Genomic DNA, 27845 nt, shown 5'->3' on the forward strand with positions numbered 1-27845 from the left:
TCAATGGTCTCCCCGCTACCTGAGCTTTCTTGAGACACAGGAGAGCGTGAGCCACAAAATTCAATGAAAATGTAGTCTTCGAGGAGCTTCCAAGGTAACATTTGAAATACATGGCATAGATTATGGAAAAGACATTCTCTATTAGCCAAGATAATAAGGACTCCTCCAAATAATTGAGATTGCATGGTACAGAGGACTTCCAGTAACTTCCAAAGACTTAACAGACGGTTTCATGATCAATAACAAGGCTACTGTCCACAAAAATAGAAAAACCCATGAGGGTCAGCAAAATCTCATAGGAAATATTGGCGCACTACCAACGGGAAGGGGAGGGAATGAGTCTAGTCACACTTAGAGGCAGAGACTGGGTCAACTGGCAGCATTTCAGTCTCCTCTCAAGATCACTCCATGAGCTTTCACACTACACCCTCCATTTACCAACTTCTACCTCTAGGTGGCAGCAACTTCCTTCTGTTCTCAACACCCTCGCCTTTGGCCTTTGCTTCCTACCTTCAATACAATTCCACCCTTCCTTCTCTTTCTCAAAAAAACACTTCACAGCCTGTAAAGTTTGGGGAAGATTATTGTAAGCCACTTGCACTGTAAGAAATCAGTCCACTCTTTCGGTTAAGCTATAGGGTTCTTCAAAGAGTACGAAATAAGAAAAACAAATACCATATGCTAACACGAACATATATATGGAATCTAAAAAAAAAAGTTCTGAAGAACCTAGGGGCAGGACAGGGATAAAGATGCAGACGTAGAGAATGGACTTGAGGACACAGGGAGGGGGAAGGGGAAGCTGGGACGAAGTGAGAGAGTGGCATGGACATATATACACTACCAAGTGTAAAACAGCTAGTGGGAAGAAGCTGCATAGCACAGGGAGATCAGCTCAATGCTTTGTGACCACCTAGAGGGGTGGGATAGGGAGGGTGGGAGGGAGGGAGATGCAAGAGGGAAGAGATATAGGAACATATGTATATGTATAGCTGATTCACTTTGTTATAAAGCAGAGACTAACACACCATTGTAAAGCAATTATACTCCAATAAAGATGTTAAAAAAAGAAAAGAGTACGAAATAATTCAGGTTTAAGGTGAAAAATAATAGAAAGCTATTTTCTTTCTTTCTCCAGACCTATCAACTACAAAATCTAAGGAAAGCAATGTTTCTTTTTCTTTACAGTCCTCTAAGGAAAGAAGGCAATGAGTAGAGGAATGGGAAAATAGATGGAATTGGAGAGATTTCTATTTTACAAGAACATTAATTTAATCCCATGGGTAATTTAAATCATTGCTTTCTAAAGGATATAACCCAATATGTCTTATGTATGAAGGCATTCCAAATATAGGGTGGAAGAGAATAATTACTAGTCACACAGAATTAGTAACATACAGAGTGTTAGTTACCCTTCTGTTTATTTGGCCTTCACAGAAACTGAAGTGGCTCCATCTGTAACCTAAAAAGCTATCATTTCTGCTTGGATGTACCACCTGCTCTTCCTGGAACATGTATTCACCTAATGTATCAAACCACAGTCCTACCTACCTATACTCACCTGCTCAGGATTCTAAACTGTTACAGTTAAGAAGGACCCAGGAGAGTCAAAGTAACTTATAGCCTCACTTGAGATTATAATAACTACTGGGTATGTCAAAAAAATCACCCAGGTGGTAGAAGATTCCTTTTATGTGAAGTTGACATTCAATTGTGGGCTAATACCTAGGGTTTATGAAGCACTTTCTTTCAAGGTGATACTATGACGAGTATTATCTCTGTTGCACTCTTCCCAAGACCGAATCTGAATAGTTTGGGTGAAACACCATTCAGTCGTTCACTTAACAGAAATACTGGGGTGAAAGGAGCAGAAAGATCGATTTAGTGTAAGTGCCAAATTTATACTAGAACCCAAGCCTGCAGACTTCAAGCCCTATTGATTTCATAGGAGCTTCCTCTATTTTATATCTTCTCACAATAACTGTGTTTGTTTTTTCCATAAATTTTTATTTATTTATTTATTTATTTACGGCTGAGTTGGGTCTTTCTTGCCGTGCGCGGGCTTTCTTTAGTTGCGGCGAGCGGGGGCTACTCTTAGTTGCGGTACGCAGGCTTCTCATTGTGGTGACTTCTATTGTTGCGGAGCACAGGCTCTAGAGCATGCAGGCTTCAGTAGTTGTGGCTCGCAGGCTCAGTAATTGTGGCTCGCGGGCTCTAGAGCACAGGCTCAGTAGTTGTGGCACATGGGCTTAGTTGCTCCGCAGCATGTGGGATCTTCCAGGACTAGGGATCGAACCCGTTTTCCCCAGCATTGGCAGGCGGATTCTTAACCACTGCGCCACCAGGGAAGCCCTTAAGTGTGTTTGGTTTTATTTATTTTCTACTTTTTTGGCTGCGTCTCGTGGCATGCGGGATCTTCGTTCCCTGACCAGGGATTAAACCCATGCCCCCTGCAGTGGAAGCGCAGAATCTTAACCACAGGACAGCCAGGGAAGTCCCAGTGTGTTTGGTTTTAAAAGCTGCTTTGGAAAATACATGATCTAAAGCAGGATTTCTGGGAAAATGGAGAGTCTGAGGGGATTAGGATCAAAAACTGTTAAGTTTCAAGAATGAAGTCTATTTTGACTAAACACTCTTCTTGGGCTTTGAACATTCAAGAGTGAGGCCGGAGAGAAGCCACTTATTCTAGTTACTAATTGCAGGGGTGCCTCCATTATCCAAAATATAAGAAAAGCCTGCCCCCAAGGCGCAACAGTGAAGGTCAGTAACTGCCTTTACTGGTCGCTTCTAGTTCTTGGGATGACAGGGCAAGTGGACGGTGCTGGTTTATGAAGCACCCTCTTTCCCATCACTGTTTGGTACCAGCAGCTCCTCTTCCTTTGGGACATTCCTCCTTACGTGTGGTCATAACAGGACAGTCAACCACCTCGGCCAAGGGCTGGGCATCTGTGCCAGGCTGGGGCTCATCAGACTCTGACCTCCTTGATTGAGATCGGGGAGCTGGAAAACGAGTCCAGCTCCCGTCGTTCTGGGCCTGCACCTGCTTATTCAATCTCGCTCCCGGGTGCTGTCCCGCTCCCTGTGTGTCCTGAGGCCCGGCTCCTCTTTCTTCCTTTCACTCCCGTAACCCACCTCATGTCCTTCGACAAAATTACCTTTTGCTTAAGGTCAACAGACTCAGTTTCCATTACTTCCGACAAAAGAAACTCACCTGATAAAGGAGACTAAACTGAATGAAAATTGAGACACAGGTAATGGCTACAGACAGCAGATTCCTGCAGGGTCCTCAGCTCTCCTGCTACTTATTAGCTGAGGGTTTATGTGCAGCAGCTGTGACTACAACCCGTGTGATATGGGTTGGTTTTAACTGGGAGGGTAAATAGGGTAAATAGGTCACACGCTATCTACTGCTCTCTTAGAACCGATTAAAGGAAATATATTCATTATGAGGATATTGGTCCTTCCTTAGGTAATCTAGTACGGTACCAAGAAATGTAATAAATAGAAACTTTATGAAATTGTTAAGAATTGTTAAGAAACTTTATGAAAATCTAGGGGTCAGCTGAGAAAAATTATAGTAAGATGAGGATATATTATTTAATTTTAAAATTGCTAGTTCACTGTCCATGTGTATACAGATAAATCTCCATGGCTAGAACGATTATACTGGAAATATGACTGAAAAACCCAAATCAAAACAAAACCGCTGGTACCCCAAGCATTCTCTTAAGATTTATGATCCTGAGTGGTATTCCCAGCACATTCAAGAACACATTAGGATTTTTGACTGGGTCCCAATATTAAGTCATTATTCTTTCAAATATATATATTTAGAAGTCAGCTTTGGTTAGCTAATTCTTTAGCCCAAAAATATCCACTGAAAAATACTGTAAAAGGCTAAGAAAGACTGAGGCTCCTCTAGAGATATATAAAATAAGATCTTTCACTGTTTTAATTTCATACATTAATTATAACAGAACTTGTACTGGTGCTAACAGTAGGTACATCATTTTTTTCATATTGGGACAGTTTTTTCCTTGCATTATTCATTAATGACTCCCTAAATCCCCTTATTCTGCCTGTTTCATTACAACACAACCATTATTTTAAAGGTCTCCATCTGAACAAGTTTAACAGGGAGGGGATTGTGATGGAGGATAATGCACACTGCACACTTCAAAACTATAAAAAGCTGTAGTTTAAGTAGCTTTCCCAGTAAAATCATGATTCCTGATTGTGTGGATTTTAAATACCCTTAAGCTATATAAAACCAAGCTAACAAACAACAATTATATGAAAAAAATATGCTACAAATCCCAGAATTACAAACAAGTCATTTTGTTTTTTCTTTCTGCTTACTTTGGATTTAATTTGCTCTTCTTTTTCTGGTGTCCTAAGGTAAAAACTTAAGGATTATTGATTTTATAGAGACACAGACGTACAGAACAAACATATGGACACCAAGGGGGGAAAGTGGCGGGGGGTGGTGCTGTGATGAATTGGGAGATTGGGATTGACATGTATACACTAATATGTATAAAATGGATGACTAATAAGAACCTGCTGTATAAAAAAATAAAATAAAATAAAAAAGATTACTGACTTTAGATCCTTCTTTTCTAACATATGCTTTCAGTGCAATAAATCTCCTCCTAAACACTGCTTTTTGATGCAACCTACAAAGTTTGATAAGTTGTGTTTTCATTTTCATTTACAGCTGACCCTTAAACAACACAGGTTTGAACCGTGTGGGTCCACGTATATGCAGATCTTTTTCAGTAAGTATGTATTACAGTACCACACGATCAGAGGTTGGTTGAACCCATGTATAGGGAAGCATGGATACGGAGGGCTGACTGTAAAGTTATACACAGACTTTCAACTACACAGGGTCAGTGCCCCTAACCCCTGCTTGTTCAAGGGTCAACTGTAGTTAAAAGTATTTTTAAATTTCTCTTGAAATTTCTTCTTTGACCCCTGTAAGTATGTTGCTAAGTCTCTGTGTATTTTTTAGATTTTTCCAAAAAAGTCCTTTTGAATACTGAATTAATATTTCTTGGTCATGCTAAAATTAGTTAATACAACAGAGATGTTTTAATACACAATAGTACCACACCTAGCTACAGCACTGAGAAGATGTCACAAAGAACAAGGAATATATTGACATGCCCAATAAGACACTAATATGGTCCTGAGCAGTGGGTTGGTAAAAACAAATTACTAATGAACTTTTAATAGAAAAATGTCTCAGAAGTGGTGACCTTTTAGCTCAGCATGATCTTATAGCCTTAATTCTCCCATAATTAGAAAATAATTGTAGAAAATAACTTACTTTAATTTTTTCCCCAAATCATCTTTATTGTGATTGAAGTAATACTAGACACAAAAATCAGCTGATATTACAGGAATGTGAAACAATTTTATCGACCGTTCTTGCTGAAATTCTGGGTAATAGAGAATTGAAGAAAATTAGACCAAAGGTCGTTAAGAAGGGCAATCTGAAAGACAGCATATAAGTTTAATTATACATAACTGTCACCAAGCTAAACTTGAGGAGGTGGTGGAAGTAACGAATTTACTAGCAGACACTGGATTATAACATAAGAAAAGATATGGATTTGGAGGGATTTTAAATGTGGCAACACTGTGGAAGTACTTTTCATTGTAATTCAGGATACAGAGAACTCGCAAACCGGTTTATGATTATATAAACTACGGCCCATTTTCTGAATCTGTTATCAAACACTGGAGAGACCATGCTTCCAAACTAAATCTAAAGGCAACCTGCTGTTATTTATTTGCCAACACGTATGGATTTAAAAAGAAAAAAAAAAAATGAAGGCCAGGCAGGCACTCTGGGAACTGGAATTTTCACATATTAAAGTTCAGACACAGTAGCATAATTTTTGCCCCGTAAGTCAAGAAGCAGGCGCTTCCCTGGTGGCACAGTGGTTGAGAGTCCGCCTGCCGATGCAGGGGACACGGGTTCGTGCCCCTGTCTGGGAAGATCCCACATGCCGCGGAGCGGCTGGGCCCGTGAACCGTGGCCGCTGAGCCTGTGTGTCCGGAGCCTGTGCTCCGCAACGGGAGAGGCCACAGCAGTGAGAGGCCCGCGCACCGCAAAAAAAAAAACAAACCAAAAAAAAAAAAAACAAAACAAGAAGCAGTGAAATGCTCTGGTAATTAAAATAACATAGTCAATATTATCTATAAATAATGAGCGTGCAAGGATCTGCAGGATGATGAGTAAACATTTTGGCAGGGAGCAACTGCTACATATTGGAATGGAAAGCAATGTCTTTATCAGGCCTCTCTCTCCTCCTGCTTTCTCTCCCCCGGCACATCAATCTCATGGGAATTTCCCAGACAAAAGCCTTCTGCTTAGCTTGTAATGAATTAAACATCCATCTGATTTAATCTCTAGCATTTCTCTTGCTCTGCCCACAGGTAACTAACTGCCACGTAGCAGAAAGCTGACTGGACAGGAGTGCAGTGAACTGGTTTTATGCCCACACCTGACATGGAACACATTTCTGTCTTTGGACCTCCATTTCTACGTTTGTAAAAGTGAGAGGTTGAACTGAACTTGATAATGCTTACAGTTTCTTTTCAGCCCCACAGTTGATAACTACTGCATTTGGACATGTAGAACATGGGTTAGTTCCACCTCAGCTTTCTGAAAGGTTTCCAATATCAACAACTTGAGCACCTTCCTCTATTAAGGCAAAAAAGTTTAAGCAAGAAGGAATGTCCTTATTTTTAAGACAAAAATCCATACTGGTTATACCCTTCAAAAAGTCTCAATGAAGTCATGTCTAACATTTGCAACTATATGCATATAAATATTTAAGCTCATTGTAGCACAGCGTATCAAACAATAAAACATCAAAGTGTGCAAAGGCTCTTCCTGCCCTCCCCAAAATCGGTGACACAGAATTTTTTCACTTCCAAATGTGAAATGTGATTCACACCCAGAATGTGTCACAATTTGCATGGACAGGCTACTAAAACTGGAGCTTCTTTTGTAGACAGCTACGTAACATCTCAGGCATGTTGGTAAGAAAGGAATCATGACTGAGACTGGTGGTGGCAGCAGCCGGTTGGTTAGAGAAAATTAATCCTATCTTACTATTGGCAATTCCTATTCACAATGCCTAATTTTCTCCATTATCGTATAAATAGTCCACAGTGTCTATTACGTGACACATACCTCTGTCACATAATAGCCGTACATGGACGCTTTGGGTGCATAGTACAACCATGACTACACCATCATCAAACAACCATATACACCCAAGTCTTTGAAAACTTTGGGACTGGAGCAGACTGGAAGGAGAAATGAAGAGAAGAACGAAAGAAAAGCTATAAATGAGCATATACTACGTGTATGTTTTTGGAATCCTCCCACGGATCCTGGCAAGCTTGGAGCCTTAAATCAACTTCGACGTTCAGTTCAGAGATATTCCCCACCAAGCCCCTCCCTGTCCTGGTTCAACCTACACACCAAACACAGGTTCCAGATTTCTAGAATAGCTTTAGGAATAAAAGAGCTGAAAGACGACTTGGAAACAGCCACTCTCTGTGGGTTTGGTATCAGAATACAAGAGCTTCAAGCAAAAAGATCTGTGAAGAAGAAAAGCCTATCTGTACATTCAACTCTCTAATAAGACTTGCCCCATGTGCCCCCCCATGGAGCAAAATATCTTTTTTTCCTGTCATTATCATATGTAAGAAAAAATACCAAATGCTCTTGAAAAGGTTCACATTGGACAAAGGAAGGTGTAAAAGAGGAGAGCTGTGACACGTGACATAGAGAATGAAGTTCATGTGCTGAACCTCAAAGGCTTCATCAATCCTCCAATCAACAAATATTACTAGAGCGGGATGGCAGTAAGGGGAGAGCCATTCTAATAGAGTTTATGTCTGGTCTGGATTGCTACCTCTGATTAACTGAATATTAAATGAGTTGTCCAGTGATCTCGTGTTCTCTACTGGGGTGCTAATAGATCTTGCAAGAGGTTCTTACTGCCATTTCTTAATCCTAAAAGTTAGCAGATAGTTATAACAGACCTGGCTCTATCCTAACATCTGTCATGGGACCCTTTACAGTCTGGTGCTTTCAGCTCCTTCCTGGTTATGTATATTTTTTTAACCACATTTTCTTTCCATTCCAGCAGGTTTGTTTGTCTTGAACAGACATTCTTTTCCACACTTTTCTTCAGCTCCAAAGGAAATGCTGCCACAGGAATGAGGCCAGTGGATGGGTGCTGCCTCTTGTACTGACATTGTGCAAAGAAAAACACTACTTACAATTTTAAGCCATCTTTACTCAATAATAAACAGTGGTTTGATAGTTCAACCACAGCTGTTGACATTTACAACCAATTGTCATGCATTTCCTAGGCATAACTTACAAGTTCAAGCTTTTTCATCTTTTACTGAGGTTTAATGCTTTATGTGATGAACAATATTTTTTAACTGATTGCACCACTTGCTGGCTTCACAGAAGCACCCAACATCACTCACATATAATGTCTGCGGATCTAACTCAAGCCGGAACCAAGTTAGTGCTGAACTTGCCATCTAATTCTATAAACTATCCCAAACTTCTATTCTGCGGAGAGCAACTATCACTTTCATATCCATGGCTAGCATGAGCATTTAAAACTTCTGGATTTTCAGAGTCAATATTTCACAAAGAAATAGCGAGAGTTTATCACTTAAGTAGATGTAGATGCTGGGCGATTCACTGGGCTCCTTCCTAGCTGCGTGATTTATTTCCATACACCAGCCTCACAGTATTTAAGTAAGAAAAAATTCAAGGTAGCATATATGCAATAGGATTTTTAACTAAACACATGACCAAATAATTTAGAAATGTCTCCAGGTCTTTGTATATGTATTTCAATCAATAAAGGAAGTGCTGTGTCAACCCTCTGCTTTTCCTATTAATTCTGGGTCTTTACTCAAAAACCTTCTTCTTGGGGATGGGTTTTCTGACAATCCTCTTCCTTCCCCTATACTTTTCCCCTTCCCAACGGCTCACTTCCAAACTAGCCTTAAACAGAGCTGATAACATTCTCCTCTGAACATTATACTATGAATGTATCTCTTAGAGCATTATTAAATTTTATTAAATATTATTTGTATGATGTCATATTGTATATTATATATGTGAGGCATCACACACGCCCCTCTCCTACAAGACAGTGAGCCCCGTAGAGACAGAAAGCATATTTTATTTATCTTTGTAATCTAGTGCCTGAGAGTGTAAATAAATGTTGCTGAATAAATAAATGTTGAATTTTCTCAAGCCTAGTAGTAAAGATCCCGTTTGTTTTTCATGGATTATTTCTCTGGAGATAAAAGTGGTTTAAACTTACTAACCAAATACTGTGCTATGAATTATGTAGGAACAAGTTACTGTTATTCTAATACTCCAGAAAGGAAAAGTGAAGGAAAGAAAATGTGTTATGTACTCGGTGTTCCACCTTTAGCCACTGAGAAATAAGATGTAGAAACTGGATTTCATACCTGACAACGTGGTACTCTACCCATTAGCTTATGTCACTCACTTGAACAGCTCCTATTCTCTATTTGTAATAAAGTTTCTTTAGCACAATATGCTTTGGACTAAGAAGGAATATCAGTTCCATGAAGTTAAAAAAGGGCCTGATTTCTCCCTTTCCTTTTATGTGATGGCAATCAGCATTATTATCCTCTCAGCTTTCCAGGTTTGACAGGGAATGGTATGCTTTAGTGACTGTGAGAAACCATGAGGGATGCCCCAGTTTTTAGGGAGTGTGTAAGCAAATGGCTGTTTCCTCTGTACTCCATTTCCCACTCTGTGAAAAAGAAAAGCATAATATTTAACATCACCAAGCTACTGTGAGGGTTAATTAGATTTAATGGGGGAAGGGAGGCAAGCTGATCAGGCACTATTCAAATTCAAAGAATCATTATTTTGTGTCTAAAAATAATCCTGATTTAGGAGTAAAATTAATTTGGAAGCTCAATCTTTGGTAATCATCTTCCCATACCTAAAATAAAAAAAAAATGCCATAGTTTTTAATCAAAATCCCATTCTAAGCGCAATTCAATGAAGTAAAAGAATGGAGACCTGTGAATGTCCATTCACCTTTGAAGTAAAACAGTACACAGATCAGTTCTTTCTTTTTCTTTTTTCTTTTCCCTACTTCTCTCCCTCCCTTCCTTTGCTCCTTCCTTCCTTTTTTTTGAAGATACACTATGTGTGGAAAGGTTAATTTTGGAGAATGGAGTAACGTAAACAAATATAGATTTTAAATTTACATTGACTTTTGTTCGTTTGTTTCATACGAAACATTTGTGAAACACTTTACATTCCCTCTTTAAGCAATCAGTAATCAATGTTCTGTGGTTGAAATAACTCTTCAGGTCATATCTGATAAGTTCCATCTCTATTTTTGTTCAAGAACTAGTCAGTCCACCAAAAGGGGTAGGATACGCAGGGTGGGAGGGAGACGCAAGAGGGAGGAGATATATGTATATGTATAGCTGATTCACTTTGTTATAAAGCAGAAACTAACACACCATTGTAAAGCAATTATACTCCAATAATGATGTTTTTTTAGAAAAAAAAGAACTAGTCAGTGAAAGAAGATCTTTGTATTCCCCAAATTAAAAAACAAATCCCTCGATATTTAAGGCTAAGGTCATAAAAAGGGCATCTAAACAGTAGTCATCATAATTAATTTAATAGATTAATTTACTATGAAAATCTTCATGAGAAGTAGAAGCTGGTACCTGAGAAAAATCCGAGTTGTTGTCTAAATCTTACTAAAAAAGTGAGTGTCTTCTAAAAATGGAAAACATTCTTTAAAAATGTAACAGTTGATAACCCTTGGAAATATGACATATCTGTTAGGAAAAAAATGTTGCACTCAGTTTTTGGTGAGTGAAGATGATTTGGCTGGAAAGGAACTCTATTCGTGTTTGTTTAGAATTTTCCAAAGGAAAGGGAAATAATGTAGTTCAGTCAGTAGAAATGTATTCTCTACAGAGAAAGCAGGAATAATTCTCTTTTAACACAGTCCTATTAAAAATTCCCATAAGACTTATAAATTCTCATCACATGGACTCTATACTCACCAAGCAAACTTCTGATTATTCATTCGATTTCCCCGGACCCTTGATACTGGGGACGGATGTACCCTGTAAGAGATGAGAGTAATCCAGTCATCGAAAAAGCATTTTCCTGATTATAAATGAACAAATAAAAAGTGATCTGGCTTATAAATGATCTCTTTTAGATTTGCTGAATATAAAATGCCCCAGAACTTGAGCACCTCTTAGTAAATGGATGCAGTTAAGTTCCTATGCCTACAGACCAGCAGTCAGTCTCTCTCTTTCCTTCTGCACCACTTTTAACATACAAAGTGTTTGTCACAATGTTCACTGTGAAGACCCCCCAAAGGTAGGATCAGTTTTACTAAGTTGATTCATTCATTCAGTCCAACAAAAAGTTACTGCTGCCTACCTAATCCTTGCCAGGTTTAGGAGTGCATAAAGGTAATGTAAGGTCTGGTGCTGGCCCTCAGTGAGCCCTTTCTGCTACTTGTTTCCATAAGAAGGACACGAAGAGACAGTCTAAGTATACACTCCCTCAGTCAACTTCCAGATTTAAAGCCCTGAAAAGCAAGATAATGAAGGGGATCAGTATACGCCACCCCAAAACACGCTACTGAGGCATAAGGATTATTTTCATTTGAAGGCAACCACAAACACAAACAGGAGGAGGAACTCTCTACCTTCCCTTTATATGCCTAAAAGCAGGGCATACATTTCCCTTTTGTAAAGGAAATTTTCATTTTTAAAGGCGTTCCCTGCCCCCCCCCACCCCACCGCCCCATACCAGGAAGCAGAGTACAATGTACAACTCTTATCACCAAAAATGGTATTGAGATGAGCTGGTATAAACAACCCTTATTTACCATTAGTTTCCCCCATACATTTCCTAGTCACCTTCCTAAAATTTAGCCCCCCCTAAACGTCCAGACCCCCTTTTCTTTTGACAAGGCACTTCTCTACAATTTATTACCCTTTGTTAAAATGGTATATAAGCTTCAAATTTTAACCACCCCTTTGAGTTACTCACCACTGAGTATTCCTGCATGCATGTATGTACGCATGTTTTATGTGTAAATAAACTTTGGATTGTTTTTCCTCTTGCTAATCTATCTTTTGTCAGTTTAATTTGCAGGCCCCCAGACCCTAAATAAGGAGAGGGTAGAGGAAAAAAAATTTTTTTCCTCCCCTACAATAACTTCATCCAAATGTCCAGGCACAGAATCTGTGGGAATGGAGGAGAAAGGAAAGGTGAATAGTTATTTCTAGGAGGAAGGTCTTCTAGATGTGATACTCTCCAGCCGGGCTTTAAAGAAAACAGTCATTTCAAACCTTTAGCTAAATTATGGGGAAAAGATAGTAAAGACTATATTGTTTTACAAGCTTCCGGGGTTGGAGTCATCCACTGGAAATAGTTGAAATTTCTAGGAACTGCTAATATCTTCCAATCAGGAGCTAGCTGCTGAAAATCCGTGAACCTCCACCTCTTTGTGGGTCACTTACTGGCAGCACAATTTGCTCTACTTCCTGTCCTTGTGGACACCTTCCTGCTTCCTAGTAAAGTACCCATCTTTCTTTACTAGGTACCTGTGAGATCTAGGCAGTCGTTAAGCTTGTGTTATCTTTACTCTTTATGTCTCAGACATTATTCTATTTACAAGACAAGAAACAAAATGGGGATTTTAAATTGGTCTTAAAGTCCACTTAGAACCAAGAGCCCCAAGGTTGATTAGAATCCCAGTTCTCCATAGTTGTTCAGCGAGTGAGAATCATTTCAAAACGGACAGTACAGGGCTTCCCTGGTGGCTCAGTGGTTGAGAGTCCGCCTGCCGATGCAGGGGACACGGGTTCGTGTCCCGGTCCGGGAAGATCCCACATGCCGCGGAGCGGCTGGGCACGTGAGCCATGGCCGCTGAGCCTGCGCGTCCGGAGCCTGTGCTCCGCAACGGGAGAGGCCACAACAGTGAGAGGCCCGCGTACTGCAAAAAAAACCCCCCAAAACAAAAAAAAACCGGACAGTACAGTTCTAGCCCCTCAGAAGGGCCAAATGCAGTCTTTCCGTAAACCCAGAGCCAGGCTGCACTTTGCACTCAGAAGGCTTATTTCTTCCAACATCCCTTATTAACATTCTTTTCCTCACAGCACTTCTCAATGGATTCTGCAGCTGAGCCGCTCAGCACAGATTTTCTGCTCTGTATGGGGGAGGGGTTGTTGATGATGCAGAAAGATGGAGAGAGGCCAGACAGCCCCTCTGGTGAACTGTCTCTTTCAAGCACGGCCCACTTCCTGCTGTTTTGCAGCTACAAGGATCACCTGTTGGTCTTGGCATCCGGCCACAGGGGGGCCTATCGGAAATGACAGACTCAGCTAGAAATGAAAGCCAGCTCATATTCCAGTGCCCCAATTTGGGGAGAGAGAGAACAAACACCCAATAAAAATGCATAAGAATTATACACAAGGTAGCAAGTCTCATTCTTTTTGCTTTCTTTTTTCTTTCAGTCTGTTTGAAACACAGTCATCAAAATGGAATTGTGAGCCCAAAACTGTCTCTCCAGTTAAAGTTCCCTGACCTAAGGGAAAATGCAGGAAATCCTCGTGAACCTTGCCTGCATACCCCCTGGGGTGTCAGAATCCTACTGCCTAAATAAAATGGGCAGGAGTAATAGCCCACATACTCACAGTTCTTTAATTCACTCTGCATCCTTTAAATGTTTACGTCACGTTGCTTCCACCTTAACCCTATTTCTAGTCATCATGATAATTCCACCAGGTGAAGTTTGATGATATAAAAGTACCGATGCTTCTCACTGCATACATCAGTGGGAAAAAATGGGTCTGTTTAACGTATAATTACAATATTCTCTAAGTAATTGTATCTTTTAGCAAAACTTCATTGATCCATAGATCAAATATTGTAAGTTGATAATTTCTTAACTGTTTAACAGTCTTCAAAGAATTCCTGATTGTGTATGTAAGACCAAATAATTATAAGGTTTCTTGAAATGGTAAAACAAGAAAGGTTTTTTCCCTTCCCAAAGCGAGTAAATTGATAACCTGGAGCTTACTTTATCTCATAAAGTAGACCGTAAAGGTTTGCATTTCAGCTACTCCCCAATTTCATTTCTGCAAAAGAATATGCAGTGTTTCTATGAGCTCTGTCTTTAAATTGTGACACTTTTTGCCTTCTCTACCTTCTTTCCACATATAGCAGCTAGGCAGGTAGCAAAGTCAAAACCCCAGTAGGAGAAACTACCATCTAATCTGCATGTCATGCATTATTCATGGCCTCCTGATTCCTGCACCTGCATCTAGGCAGGAAGCTTGCAGGGAATGTTCATTATTCTTCTCTTAGCCTCACACAGGCTTGATTACTGCTAAGCCACTTTGTTCTGTAAGTAAGGGTTTCAGGCCTTAGTACTAACCGCTGGATATGGAAAGAAAAAAAAAATCACCAGGCTGAAGAAAAGGGCAATCTTTGTTGTTGTATAACATGTATTCAATCCTACAGTGTGCTCTTCGGAGACTGACAGTTTAGGTCAGATGGAAATGCTTGCATTTGGTAATTTACATTACACAGAAAAAAGGAAGCTATAACATTAAGGTCATGCACACCAACTGTTCTATTTATATACACTTACTCATCTGAGGCAGACAGCATGTTTATAATTTTACCCAACACAAGGCTTAATTTAGCTTTTTTGCTTAGCATGTGAGAACTTTTTAGATACCTTCATACAAAAGTGATTCTTCCTTCTTTCGGTATAAGCACTAAAGGACCCGACCCTCAAATCTTGTATTTTAATGACTAACATTTATAGTTAATCAAGAGAATACGATCGGTCTGTTCTTTTTCAATGTTTTCCTGAACCTACCCGAATGGCTGGTGGCCGGCGGTGGGATGTGAAATTTCCATCCCCAACGCAAATTATTGATCACGGATGAACTGCCGGGAAGGGCACCCATCCTACCTTTTTACTATCCCCATCGCAGAAAAGCTGTGACAATTTAAATCCAATCTTATAGCCCCCAGTGGAATCAGGATAAAGTGGTAAAGAGTACAAACTGTGTAGCTGCCTGGGATTGAATTCCGGCTCCACCATTTACCAACAGTGTCATCTTAGGGCAAGTTACTTAACCTGTCTGCCCTTCTGTTTTCTCATTTCTGCACAAATGGAGGCAATGATAGTGGCCACCTCCTAGGTCTGTGAGATTTAAATGAGTTCATAGTTTTAAAGTGTTTGGAACAGTGCTTGGTACACAGGAAGCAGTTAATACATGTTAGCTATTATTAGCAGTGCCGATTGGATTGGAAAGGATGGGAAGATGGAACTGGAATATCCAGTTAATTCCAGGGGGTTGAGATAAATGTGCTCTACAGAGCCTGCAGTCTCGACTACTATGCTTATATGACTTCACTGAAGGCGAGGAAATAGCAAAGAGAAATAAACACCCATAGAGTAACATGAACCAAATACTCTGGTTTCTAAGGTATGACTTCCTCTCTGGCACCTCATTGTGTCTTATTAGAAGACCTATCTTCTGTTTACTAAATTGGATAGTATTTCAGCTGTATCCCATTCAAGTCAGTAATCATAGGAATAAAGTCATCCCCATTACTAAGCCTTTACTAGGTGCCAGACACCATGCTTAGTTCTTTAGCTACATTACCATATTTTCTCCTCATATCATTAGTATCCACATTTTACCTTTGAGAAAAATAGGTTTAGAAGAGTTAGATAAGTTGCCAGAGTTGCACGGAGAAAAGCAAACTCAGAACTTGGACACAGGTATGTCTGACCTGTCTTCCTGCAGATTATCAACCAATACTTATAAACTCATGTATATTCCCTCCCCACTACCCCAGAGGATGCAATAAAGTGAATTAGCACCAGGGGCCTTAACAAGACTTAGCATTTATTGGAGCCCAACCGAACATTCTATAGTATAAATAGATGCAAAGTGAATGTACTGGTTTTCCTGGCCTAAAATTGGCACCGGGCTAAATATTAAGCCTTCGGGGACTCACCAGAAATAGTCACAGTCATATACTTTGTTCTCCCTTTAACTCTTCATGAAAATTCCGCATTATTTGTGTTACCATTTCAACACATAATGTATATATAACACATGTAAGTTTTTGATGGTAAAATGAATCTACCTCCACTTCCCATTTTTTCTAGAACCCAAACCAATCCAGTTTGGGACCACACGTATCTGATGAAACCATCGATGTCACGGTCATCAATGGCCTCCATGTTTGCAAACCTACTGGTTAAGTCTCAGTCCTTATCTTCTCAAATTCTCCACAGTGACTCACAGAACTGATCACTCCATCCTTGAAAAACTTTCTCTACTCGGCATCAGTGACATTATTCCAGCCTTCTTACTCTTTTTTTTTCCCTTTGCCTAAGCCTCTTCCTCTCATTCTTTTGAGCTCTAAATATTGGTATGGCCTGGGGATCATTTTCCCATGACCTTTCTCTGCCCTGTTTCAGCTCACTCCCTGGATAAAGGAGTCTCCAAAATAGCTCCCCTCACCCCCTTGATGATTTCGTCCCATCCACAGGCCTTAGATACCACCCATAGAACAATGACTCCCAGATTTCTATCTCCAGCCCTAGCCCCATATCAACACCAGACTTAGGGTTTTCAGCCCCGACCAACCTTTCCCTTAAAAAATAAAACGTGTTCCTTTTCTTATCTTCCCAGGCTCAAAACTGGCAGCATCATTCACCCAGTTGCAACCCTGAAATAATATTTGAGCCGTTTCATGCTCTCATGCCCCATATGTTAGAGAGGCTGCTTAAGTGAGAAAAATCAGAATAAGTTATTATTTCAAAGACCAATAAAATATTTATTGTAACAAATTACTCATCTAGTAAGATTAGAGATTTTCATTACAAGATCATAAGAAATTATTATATATACATATTTCCTATTCTTAAATCCACTTTTTTCTGTTATGTAATAAAATGAGTAGCCCGTACTCTCATCCATAAATTGATCCAATTATTTGACAAAATACACACTTTAACAACCCAGTTTACTCCATTTGGGGAGGCAAAGATTAATCTCTAACTCCACGATTATTCTTAAGAATCAGAATTTTCCTACGTAGAACCACATGAAAGATAATTTTAAAGTAATTCTTGGTATTGCTGCCTTCTTACACACAGTTGTACTGAATACAAGTTCTCATGATTATTCAGGTTGGTTTGGATGTTTTTATCATAATACACACACACACACACACACACACACACACACACACTACACTTGACCAAATAAAAATATAAGCATGACACTTATTTAAACTAAGTGGGCCCTTTTATTCTCAGTTTTCATCAAGTCACTGATTAGATGACCATTAGGGATGCCATATATTTTCTAAGAGTTCTTTTTCCCTCCCATTATATTTAATTCTCTCTATGCAGAGCCATTGCTGTTATTTTCAGAAGAGTAGGCTGAATTTAAACATCATACAGAATTAACGTGATCATTTCTTCACAGTTAACTTTAACAGTATAAATTTTGTTAAAAATATAGTGCTTTGAAAGGAAAAACATGTATTTCTGCTACACATCAACAGAATGAGAAATTCTAAAAAGGGAACATTTGGTTGGTATAATTACGTCACATTAATTAATGCCAGGTTCATCTCCCAGCATCCTCACTTGCTCTCTCTGTGGCAGTGACACTGAAGATTCTCCTTCTTCCCTTGTCCCCTGGTTAGGGAATGCTCAACTCTAAGAAGCCGTCCCAAACCTCTAGGTCTAGGCCAACTTGCTCCAAGGTCTCACAGCCCAGGATACTTAGCACACATTAACTAAAGATTACAGTTGTTTGTACGTTTAGTTTATTTTGTCTGCCTCTCCAAGTAGATGATATGCTCTAAGGGGACAAGGGAGCTTTTCTCTTTTCACTCACTGTCATTAACTCCTTTACCTGCCACAAAGTGGGCACCCAATAAATAACTGTTGGAGCATTAGCCCTATTTCCCTACTAGACCAGAACTTCTAGGATGGGTGGCAATGGCTATGTCTAAGTCACCACTGCATCCTCAGAGCTTAGCAAAATGCATAATACAGAGTAGGCATATAATAAATACTTGTTAAGCAATGAGATGCAGAAAAAGGATAAAATATTTTAGATTTACAAATCTGAGCTATTTTACTGAGCACCTCCAGAGCACCTAGAGCTTCAATAATTGATCAATATTAACTAAATCCAACACATTTTCCTTAACAGCTACTACCCATGAAGTCTTGCATTGTGGGCTAAGACAGAATCTCTGCCCTCAGGCAGCTTGCAGTCTAGGTGAAATAAAGAGGGAGCAACTACCATAAAATAGGGTAGGAAAATTAAAAGGGATTTCAAGTTTTATTGGAGGGAAGAAGAGGTTAGAATTAATTCAAACTGTAAAGTAACAGGGAAGGTTTTGAGGAGAAGACCTTTAAGCTGGGCATGAAGGAAAAGTAAAAATTTCATCGTCAGAAGTGAATGACAGTAGCAAGATACTCCAGGAAGAGAAACGTGAATTGAAGGTGTGAGGTGAATAAAAAGATATGCCTGGAAGGGAGAGTTTCTTAGAAAAATTGGGGAAAGATGAGCTAGAATGTTAAGGCAGGCGTAGAACACAGATCAATAAATGAATGTGTGAAAAGGAATCAGTAATTGGGACAGTCAGTTGTGGGACAATAGCAATCTTTACTGGACAAAGCAATGTATATACTTCATGTGTGTGTATATATATATATATATTTAACATCTTTATTGGGGTATAATTACTTCATGTATATTTTTAATTTAAGCAACATTTATTGCATACCTAGTATTTACTCATGAATTCAAATATTACTTGAGCGTCTATTATGCCAGACACTTCTAGGCTCTTAAGCATGGTGAACTGTGTTAGGGGAGAGGATATTACATCCATTAAAATGTGATTCCTGACATCAGGAAGCGTACAGCACGGCATGAGTTTAGACAAATGATTGGCCATCAGGGTGCAGTGTGATAGCTGGCCATGGGAGCAGATAAAAAGGGCATCAGAATTAAGCTTTGGAGCAGACAAAAGACTTTTCCTTGGATTATAAATACGGTAAGTTTTAAAGGAAAAGTTTTCAGCTATGGAAGAGGAAGGGGGCATCCGAAGATATGAAGAGGCATGGAAGGGTAGAAATAGCCATAGCAAAACTACAAATTGTTCAGGGTGCCAAGGGCTGGCAGGTCTGGAGGGGCAGGAGATTATGTAATAACAGGGAACCCTGGAGATTCCCACATATGGATGGGAAGTTGGAGTTTCATGACTCAGTTTAGGCTCATGTGATCTCACGACCAAGATTAAGAGACTTGATCGTCTCTACCCTTCCCTCAATGCCAGAAAAGCCCCAAATAATCTGTTTCTCCCTCAGTATCACCTTGGGCAGTAAATGACACCAACCACAATAGCGTTTAAGAACCCAGCAGCCCAGGAATCATCCTTGACTGAACCTCTCTCCCAACATCCAACCCATTTTCAGGCCCGTCTGCTACCTCCTACCCACTTTTCATTTCCACAGCCATCAACCTATTTTAACCCCCTCTTCTCTCCTACCAGCACTACTCCCTAAACCTCCTCCCCCAATCCATTCTTTACACTAGCACCATAGTGATCTTTTTAAGAGGCAAACCTGTTTTTTCCTCACTCTGTTATCTCTTTAGTGGCTTTTCATTGCTCTTCAAATAGACCCAGATCTCAACACAGCCTAAATGCCCACGATCGGGCCCCTGCCTACCTCTCTAGCTTCACTTTCCAACAATATCTGTGCTTTCTGTGATCCCATCACCCTGGTCTCCTTTCAGTTTTGGTGCCTTTGCTTATGTTCCTCCTTTTCTATAGAAGCCCCAACAGGCCCTCCGCCCCTTCATCTGGTTAACTCTTACTCATCCTCAGCTCTCAGCTCAAAGAGCGCCTCTCAGGGCACCTTCCCTGACTCACCAACCTGCATCATGTCCGTACTACAGACTCATTATTCTCTGCATTTATCCTTCTCATCAGGCTCGTGGTTATTTATATACAGATGCAATCATTCAATGAGAAGCAGAAACGATTTTCTCCTTAGCTCTCCACTATATGCCCCGTATTGGACCCTACATCTGATACAATTAAATATTGATCTTTAAAGAGAAGGAGATGATGAGAATTAGGAATAGTAGCCTTTTTTATTTTCCCTGAGATTTGTTCTTGCAATAATCTGGAAAGGTAAATAAGTAAATGTACATAATAATTTTATACACAGATTTAATATGCATTTATTTTTATATTTAATATGTATTTATATGATAAAATATAACGTGGAAGAGAAGGTGAATGAAAATGGAATGGGCCTGGGTGTTGTCTCCTGGGTCCCACAGGAGATGGGTTCTTTGGACCCTGCATCAGCCCAGGCCCAACACAGTCTGAGCACAGGACCCATCCAGGGCCAGGATGCCAAAGCAGATGTGTCTATCACTTCCTCATCTCTGGAGAAATTTGTGGAAAATTAGTGGACACTGTGGAGACACTAGTGAAATTTAAATGAGGTCTACAGTTCAATTAATAGTGTTGAACCAATAATAATTTTTTGGTTTGGACAATTGTACTATTATTATTTAAGATATAAAGCATACAGAAACTGAGTGAAAGGGATCTGTGAACTCTCTATAGTATTTTTGCAACTTTTAAATATTAAAATTATTTAAGACTAAAATTACTTAAAAATAAAACATTCTTAAAGTGCTATTTCTTTGCTGGGATAAGAATATAAGCAATACAGATCTTCTAGGAACTCCTTTTTCCCTGTTTTATTTCATGCTTTTCAACAGTTAGTTATTGTTGATAGCATGCATTTTATAAGTTTATAAATATGAGTATATCTGTGTGTGTACATTCTCTCTCACACTTTTTTTTTAGTTAGTTAAACTCATCAATCAACAATTCTAATGCTTTCACCATCATCTTTTCCATGCCTTGGGTAGAGAATTACTAATAACAGGTGTGCTAAGAAGTGGTAGAAAGGAGTAGAAGAAAAAAAAGATGAAGTCATTTTAAAAGGTTAACCAAGGGCTTCCCTGGTGTGCGGTGGTTAAGAATCCGCCTACCAATGCTGGGAACACGGGTTCGAGCCCTGGTCCGGGAAGATCCCACATGCCGCGGAGCAACTAAGCCCGTGCACCACAACTACTGAGCCTGCGCTCTAGAGTCCGCCAGCCACAACTACTGACCCGACATGCCACAACTACTGAAGCCCGCGGGCCTAGAGCCCGTGCTCCGCAACAAGAGAAGCCACTACAAGGAGAAGCTCGCGCACCACAACCAAGAGTAGCCCCCGCTCACGCAACAAGAGAAAGCCCGTGTGAAGGAACGAAGACTCAACACAGCCAAAAATAAATAAATTTAAAAAAATAATAAAAATTAATAATTAAAAAAATAAAAGGTTAATAAAAATAATGCTATGGGGGGGATTTAGATCATGTCTACAGAGCAACAACCTATATTGTGGAATTGACATTTATCCAGGTAATATAGATTCCACATGCCTGCTCTGACCTGAGCTACCCTGATAGTTGCTTCAATTTTTTACTTTATTTTGCATCTACATAAGTCTGACATATTATTCTTCAGCATTCAGTATATGGTGCGTTAAGGCTCCCAACTTTTAATATGTGAACTGAAATACTTTGATTTAGTTGTTAGTATGGATGGCGCTGAAAATTTCATGAATTGACAGACATTTTGATTGGTAGTTATTCTATTAGTCACACTGCTAATGCCTTTTATTTGGTGTGCTCTGTGGAGAAATTGGAGTATTGGAAGAATTACTTCAAACGCTTTTACTGCCTCTGGTTGCATTAATTTTATGATGCCTCATTTGTGCTGAAAAAAGAGGCAAAGTTAAAGTATGTAATATGGGCATTCTGTCACCCCAAATTGGACCTATTACAATTCAGCGTTCTCTCAAGAAGGGGTTATAGCTCACTGCGCTGCACCATTTTTCCTTTGAGTAGGACAAAATTTTACATCGTTTGGTTCACAGGCATAATGAAAATGCCATAAAGTAGACCCCAAAGGTGATAAGCAATTGCTAAGAAGAAAATGTAGCTTACATTTCCCTTAAAGTAAAACTTCAAATGCTAGAAAAACTTCAACCTGGTAATTAAATGTAACTGCTATCTCTATTTTAATAAGGTGCTTAAAAGAAATGGATTTATGGATTTGTATGTGTGTATAAAGCCTGATTTGTCTTTAAGTAGACACCAAATAAATCAAAGGGAATGGTATCTAAGAGATGGACTCAGTACTGAATCAGAGAGCAGTCTGATCTGTAGACGGCTGTAGAGGCTGTCCTTTCACTGCCAAAACTGAAGGCCAAGAAGCTTGGAGGACTTTAAGGCAAAAGAGCCAGGAAATGACTTACTGGCTTATGCAGAGACACATTATTTTAGAACTTAGCATCGCAGGCCAAGAGCTGCCAAACACATCAATCAGTACCCACAGGGCTAAAGGTGCTTGTGGAGACTGGCGAGGGATATATGAAATGTCACACACCCACTTACCGACAGAATCAGACAAAGAACAATGCACCCACCACAAAAGCACTTCCAAAATGCACCAGGCCTTCTACGATTGAACACGATCATTTACATTAATTGCATTCACATTCACCATTCCCTCCTCTCCCACCGCCAGCCACTGGTATTTTCTTTCCACTGCTTCATGTAGCACTGATCCAAGAGGTTACAGAGTTTTCCTGCAGAAACACCTATGGGATATTATTATATTAACAAAATAGGCAAACCTAAGCACAGCTAGTTTCGTTATTTTGGTTATTTCTGAATTTGACACAGGTCGCAACATCGTCGTTCTGGTTGCTTATGAAGCACCCAACCATTCCTGTGACTGAAAAAAGGATAAAGAAGAAAGAACTGATTAAAGTGTATTAAGCACTGTGCGCCTGCCAACCAATTTAGGTGATATTAAAGTAATCCAAGATATGGCCTCTGACCTTAAAAACAGACTAGTTCAACTGGATGAGTATACAATCGCCTCAGAAAGGTTAAATAATAATATAAGATTAAGAACGCCAGTTCTCCAAACAGAAGAGTTGGCGCAAGACAGTAGATGTTGAAAAAATGGAAGCACTGATTACTTCAAGAGGGCAGTGGAGAGAAAAATCACTTCAAGCTAAGGGTATGAGATGGGGTCAGGTCTCCCAGTCTCCATCTCCTGAGCAGGCGTGAAGAAGCCCTCAGGCGTGCAGGTGTGCAGATGAGGATAAAAGAGGAACAAACAAAAAGAGGTGGGAGAGGAGAAGAGCATGCGGTTACCTTAGGCAGAAGCAGGAGTTCATGCAAGGGAGTGCAGCCCAGAAGGTGGAATGTCTTTGATGACTGGTGATAGATGTTTTGGGATTTTTCTCCCTAGAAAGTGCAAAACTGATGGAAGATTTCATTTCACAGGAGAAAGGGTATCACATAAGAATTCATCTGCCTGTGGTGCACAGATGACTAATATGAAGATAATCTGGATATGTTGCAACGTTCAGATATAAAGGGACAGAAGTCAAACCCAAAGAGGTCCTGAGGGAACAGGGAGAAAAGAATTGATGCGATAACAAGAAGTAGCCACGTGATCTGTTGACACCAGATAAAGGAAGGCAGAGGCAAGACTCGAGTTCTGAGAGACTAGAGGAATGGTGGGACACATGGTTTTAATTTTAGGCAGCTGGAGGGGAGACTTGCAGGAATGGATCCGATTTTCATTAACATAGTGCAGAAAACTGTAGCTGAAAAAGTAAGTGAGATTTCTAAAGGAAAGCTACAAAGGCAGAGGAGTTCGGAGGCACTGACTGAGATACCTTATGGCTGAGGGCAAGAGGAAAAGGAAGAATCAAGGAGTTAGAAGGGCTAAGACAGATAAGAGGAAAACGAATATAAAAAGATCCTGTGAGAAGTAAACACAGCCACTTTGTCAAATTGTCTAAAAGGAATGAGAGTGGGAAATGGGAAAGGCCCATTACATGGTCAACAGGTAACCCTCCTAAGAATAGTTTTCTTGGGAAAGCTACAGAAGGAATGAGCGTCAGGCTCTAGAGCGTTAAATCCTCAAAATGGGGATGACAATCTCTAGGTCCATCCATGTTGCTGCAAATGGCATTATTTCATTCTTTTTTATGACTAATATTCCATTGTATACGTGTACCACATCTTCTTTATCCATTCCTCTGTCCATGGACATTTAGGCTGCTTCCATGTCTTGGCAATTGTAAATAGTACTGCAACGAACACTGGGGTGCATGTATCTTTTTGAATTATGGTTTTCTCTGGATATATGCCCAGGAGTGGGATTGCTGGATCATATGGTAGCTCTATTTTTAGTTTTTAAAGGGCCCTCCAGACTGTTCTCCATGGTGGCCGTACCAATTTACATTTCCACCAACAGTGCAGGAGAGTTGCCTTTTCTCCACACTCTCTCCAGCATTTTTTGATTGTAGATTTTTTTGATGATGGCCATTCTGACTGGTGTGAGGTGATACCTCATTGTAGTTTTGATTTGCATTTCTCTAGTAATTAGTGATGTTGAGTATCTTTTCATGTGCTTTTTGGCCACCTGTGTGTCTTCTTTGGAGAAATGTCTATTTAGATCTTCCGCCCATATTTTGATTGGATTGTTTGTTTTTATTATATTGAGCTGCATGAACTGTTTGTATATTTTGGAGATTAATTCCTTGCCAATTGCTTCGTTTGCAAATATTTTCTCCCATTCTGTGGGTTGTCTTTTTGTTTCGTTTATGGCTTCCTTTGCTGTACAAAAGCTTTTAGTTTAATTAGGTCCCATTTGCAGCAACATGGATGGACCCAGAGATTGTCATAATGAGTGAAATAAATCAGACCAAGAAAGACAAATATCATATGATATTGCCTATATGTGGAATCTAAAAAAATGGTAAAAATGAATTTATTTACAAAACAGAAATAGAGTCACAGATATAGGAAACAAACTTATGGTTACCAGGGGCGTAATGGGGGGAGGGCTAAATTGGGAGACTGGGATTGACATATACACACTACTATATATAAAATAGATAACTAATAAGGACCTACTGTATAGCACAGGGAACTCCACTCAATACTCTAATGACCTATATGGGAAATGAATGTAAAAAAGAGTAGATATATGTGTATGTATAACTGATTCACTCTGCTGTACAGCAGAAACTAACACAACCTTGTAAATCAACTGTACTCCAATAAAAATTTTTAAAAAGAGAGAGAACGTATGTCCACACAAAAACCTGCACACTGTTGTTTATAGCAGCTTTATTGATAATTACCAAAACTTGGAAACAATCAAGATGCCCTTTAGTAGGTGAGTGGATAAATAAACTGTGGTACATCCAGACTGTGGAATATTATTCAGTGTTAATAAGAAATGAACTATCAAGCCATGAAAACACATGGATGAACTTTAAGTGCATCTTACTAAGAGAAAGAAACCAAACTAGAAAGGCTACAAATGGTATGATTCCAACAATATGACATTCTGGAAAAGGTAGAACTATGGAGACACTAAAAGGATTAGTAGTTGCAGGGGGTAGGGAGGGATGGATGAATAGGCAGAGCACAGACGATTTTAGGGCAGTAAAATTATTCTGCATGATACTACAATGGGGGAAACATATCATTATACATTTGTCAAAATCCATAGAATGTACAACAGCAAGCATGAATGTAAACTATGGACTTTGGGTGATGATGATGTATCAGTATAGGTTCATCAGTTGTAACAAATGTACCACTCTGGTGTGGGATGTTAATAGCGGAGGAGCTTGGGGGTACAGGGAGTATACGGGAACTCTCATTCTTTTCACTCAATTTTGCCATGAACATAAAACTTCTGTAAAAAAAATAAAGCTTATTTTAAAAAGTTTAAAAAATGGGGATAAAAGAATATTGGAAAACAACTTCTGTTTGAGAAGCTTTCCCATGAAAGAAGAGAAACAGCTGGAATAGCCAGCTGGGACCAAAAGAAGTCATTTGTGTTTTCTTTTTCTCTTAAGAAAAGGGAAGCTATCATTCTGTATGTTAGGAAGAAAGCACAATGGAAAAAAAAGTGTCCCTGACACACAGCAGCGACACATACACAAAGGTTTTCTTAAAAGTCAGCTTACCGTGAACTGGGTACATGGTCAGAGTTTTACTGGACAGTTTCACTTCTCCACACAGCAGCCCATGACATAGACATCATCATTCCCACTTTGTAGTAAGGAAAAGGCAAGCTTAGAGAGCTGTGATATACCTAGCCCAGGGTCACAGAACAGTGTTGAAACTCAAGTCCAAGCCACACAGACTCCACGCCACACTCTTAAACAATGTCCCACTCTGTTTATTTTATGAGCAAAGAAGTAACTCTATTTTTTTTTAAAACATGTCAAGTGGAGAACAGCTAAAATAGTAGAACATATTGCAAAATTTTCTTGCTTATAGTTTCATGTTTACCAATGTTGCTTGAAATTGAGAATTACGTTTATAAGTAGTCATGAAGTAGTCTGAACTCTTTAAATGACCACCTAACCTCAAAATATTGCTTATAATACATACAGTGGTCCACATATACCTGGTATAAGAAAAGATATATATTTGGTCTTTGCCCCAGGTGCTTGCACAGAGCTCCTAAAACCCTTGTCATTTCCTAAGTGATAGCGTGTCTCTTGTTATTCCTCAGAAGCCCCTTTTGACTACAACTGAGTTTATGGTAATGAGGTGACTCAGGGTCAGGCTCCCAGGTAGCTTCTGCAGGAGGGCTGGTCACCAGAAAGACCAAGCAATGATTAGAGGGAGAGAACTTTCAGACCTACCCCCATGGAGGGGAGAGGGGTTGGGGATTGAGTTCAATCACCAATGGCCAACAATTTCAGCAATCATGCTTATGGAATGAAACCGCCATAAAAGCCCCTAAATGATGGGATTCAGAGAGCTACCAAGCTGGTGAACACAACAGTGGGTAAGGAGGGTGGTGTGCCTGGAGGGGGCATGGTAGCTCCACACCCTCTCCCTCATACCCTGCCCTTTGCATCTCTTTCATGTCACTGTTCCTGAGTTGCATCTGTTATAATACACTGGTAATCATGAGTAAAGCACTTTTCTAAGTTCTGTGAATCATCCTAATGACTTTTTGAGCTTGAGAGAGGATCTTAGGAACCCTCAAATTTGTAGTTGACCAGAAAGCCTGGGGCCCCCATATGTGGCTGGCATCTAATGTGGGGCAGTCCTATAGGACTGAGCCCTTGACCTGTGGGTCTTTGCTAGCTGTGGGTAATTAGTGTCAGAACTGAACTGAATTGTTGGACACACTGCTGGTGTCAGAGGATTGGATAATTGGTTGCTGTTTGGAAAACAACATATAATTAATATATGTATGTGTGTGTGTGTGTGTGTGTGTGTGTGTGTGTATGTATATATATATTTCAACAATTTTATTTTATTATTATTATTATTTGCAGTATGTGGGGCTCTCACTGTTGTGGCCTCTCCCGTTGCGGAACACAGGCTCCGGATGCGCAGGCTCAGCGGATGGCTCACGGGCCCAGCCACTCCGCAGCATGTGGGATCTTCCCGGACTGGGGCACGAACCCGTGTCCCCTGCATCGGCTGGCGGACTCTCAACCACTGCGCCACCAGGGAAGCCCTCAAATAATTTTATATTGAGCTTTCATAGT

The 27845-nt window shown here is 39.9% G+C and overlaps 1 protein-coding gene across 3 annotated transcripts in view; it reads right to left on the reverse strand.

Annotated features, from left to right (window-relative positions):
- Positions 1 to 27845, reverse strand: part of KLF12 (KLF transcription factor 12) — a 580319-nt gene that overhangs the window by 67830 nt on the left and 484644 nt on the right. For all 3 annotated transcript variants that reach the window (XM_060287905.1, XM_030838658.2, XM_030838660.2), the window contains exon 6: positions 11131 to 11193. In XM_060287905.1, the coding sequence (XP_060143888.1) occupies positions 11131 to 11193 (63 nt within the window). The remainder of the gene's footprint in view (positions 1 to 11130; positions 11194 to 27845) is intronic.

The sequence above is a fragment of the Globicephala melas genome, chromosome 18, assembly GCF_963455315.2.
Source record: "Globicephala melas chromosome 18, mGloMel1.2, whole genome shotgun sequence".
Classification (NCBI taxonomy): Eukaryota; Metazoa; Chordata; class Mammalia; order Artiodactyla; family Delphinidae; genus Globicephala; species Globicephala melas.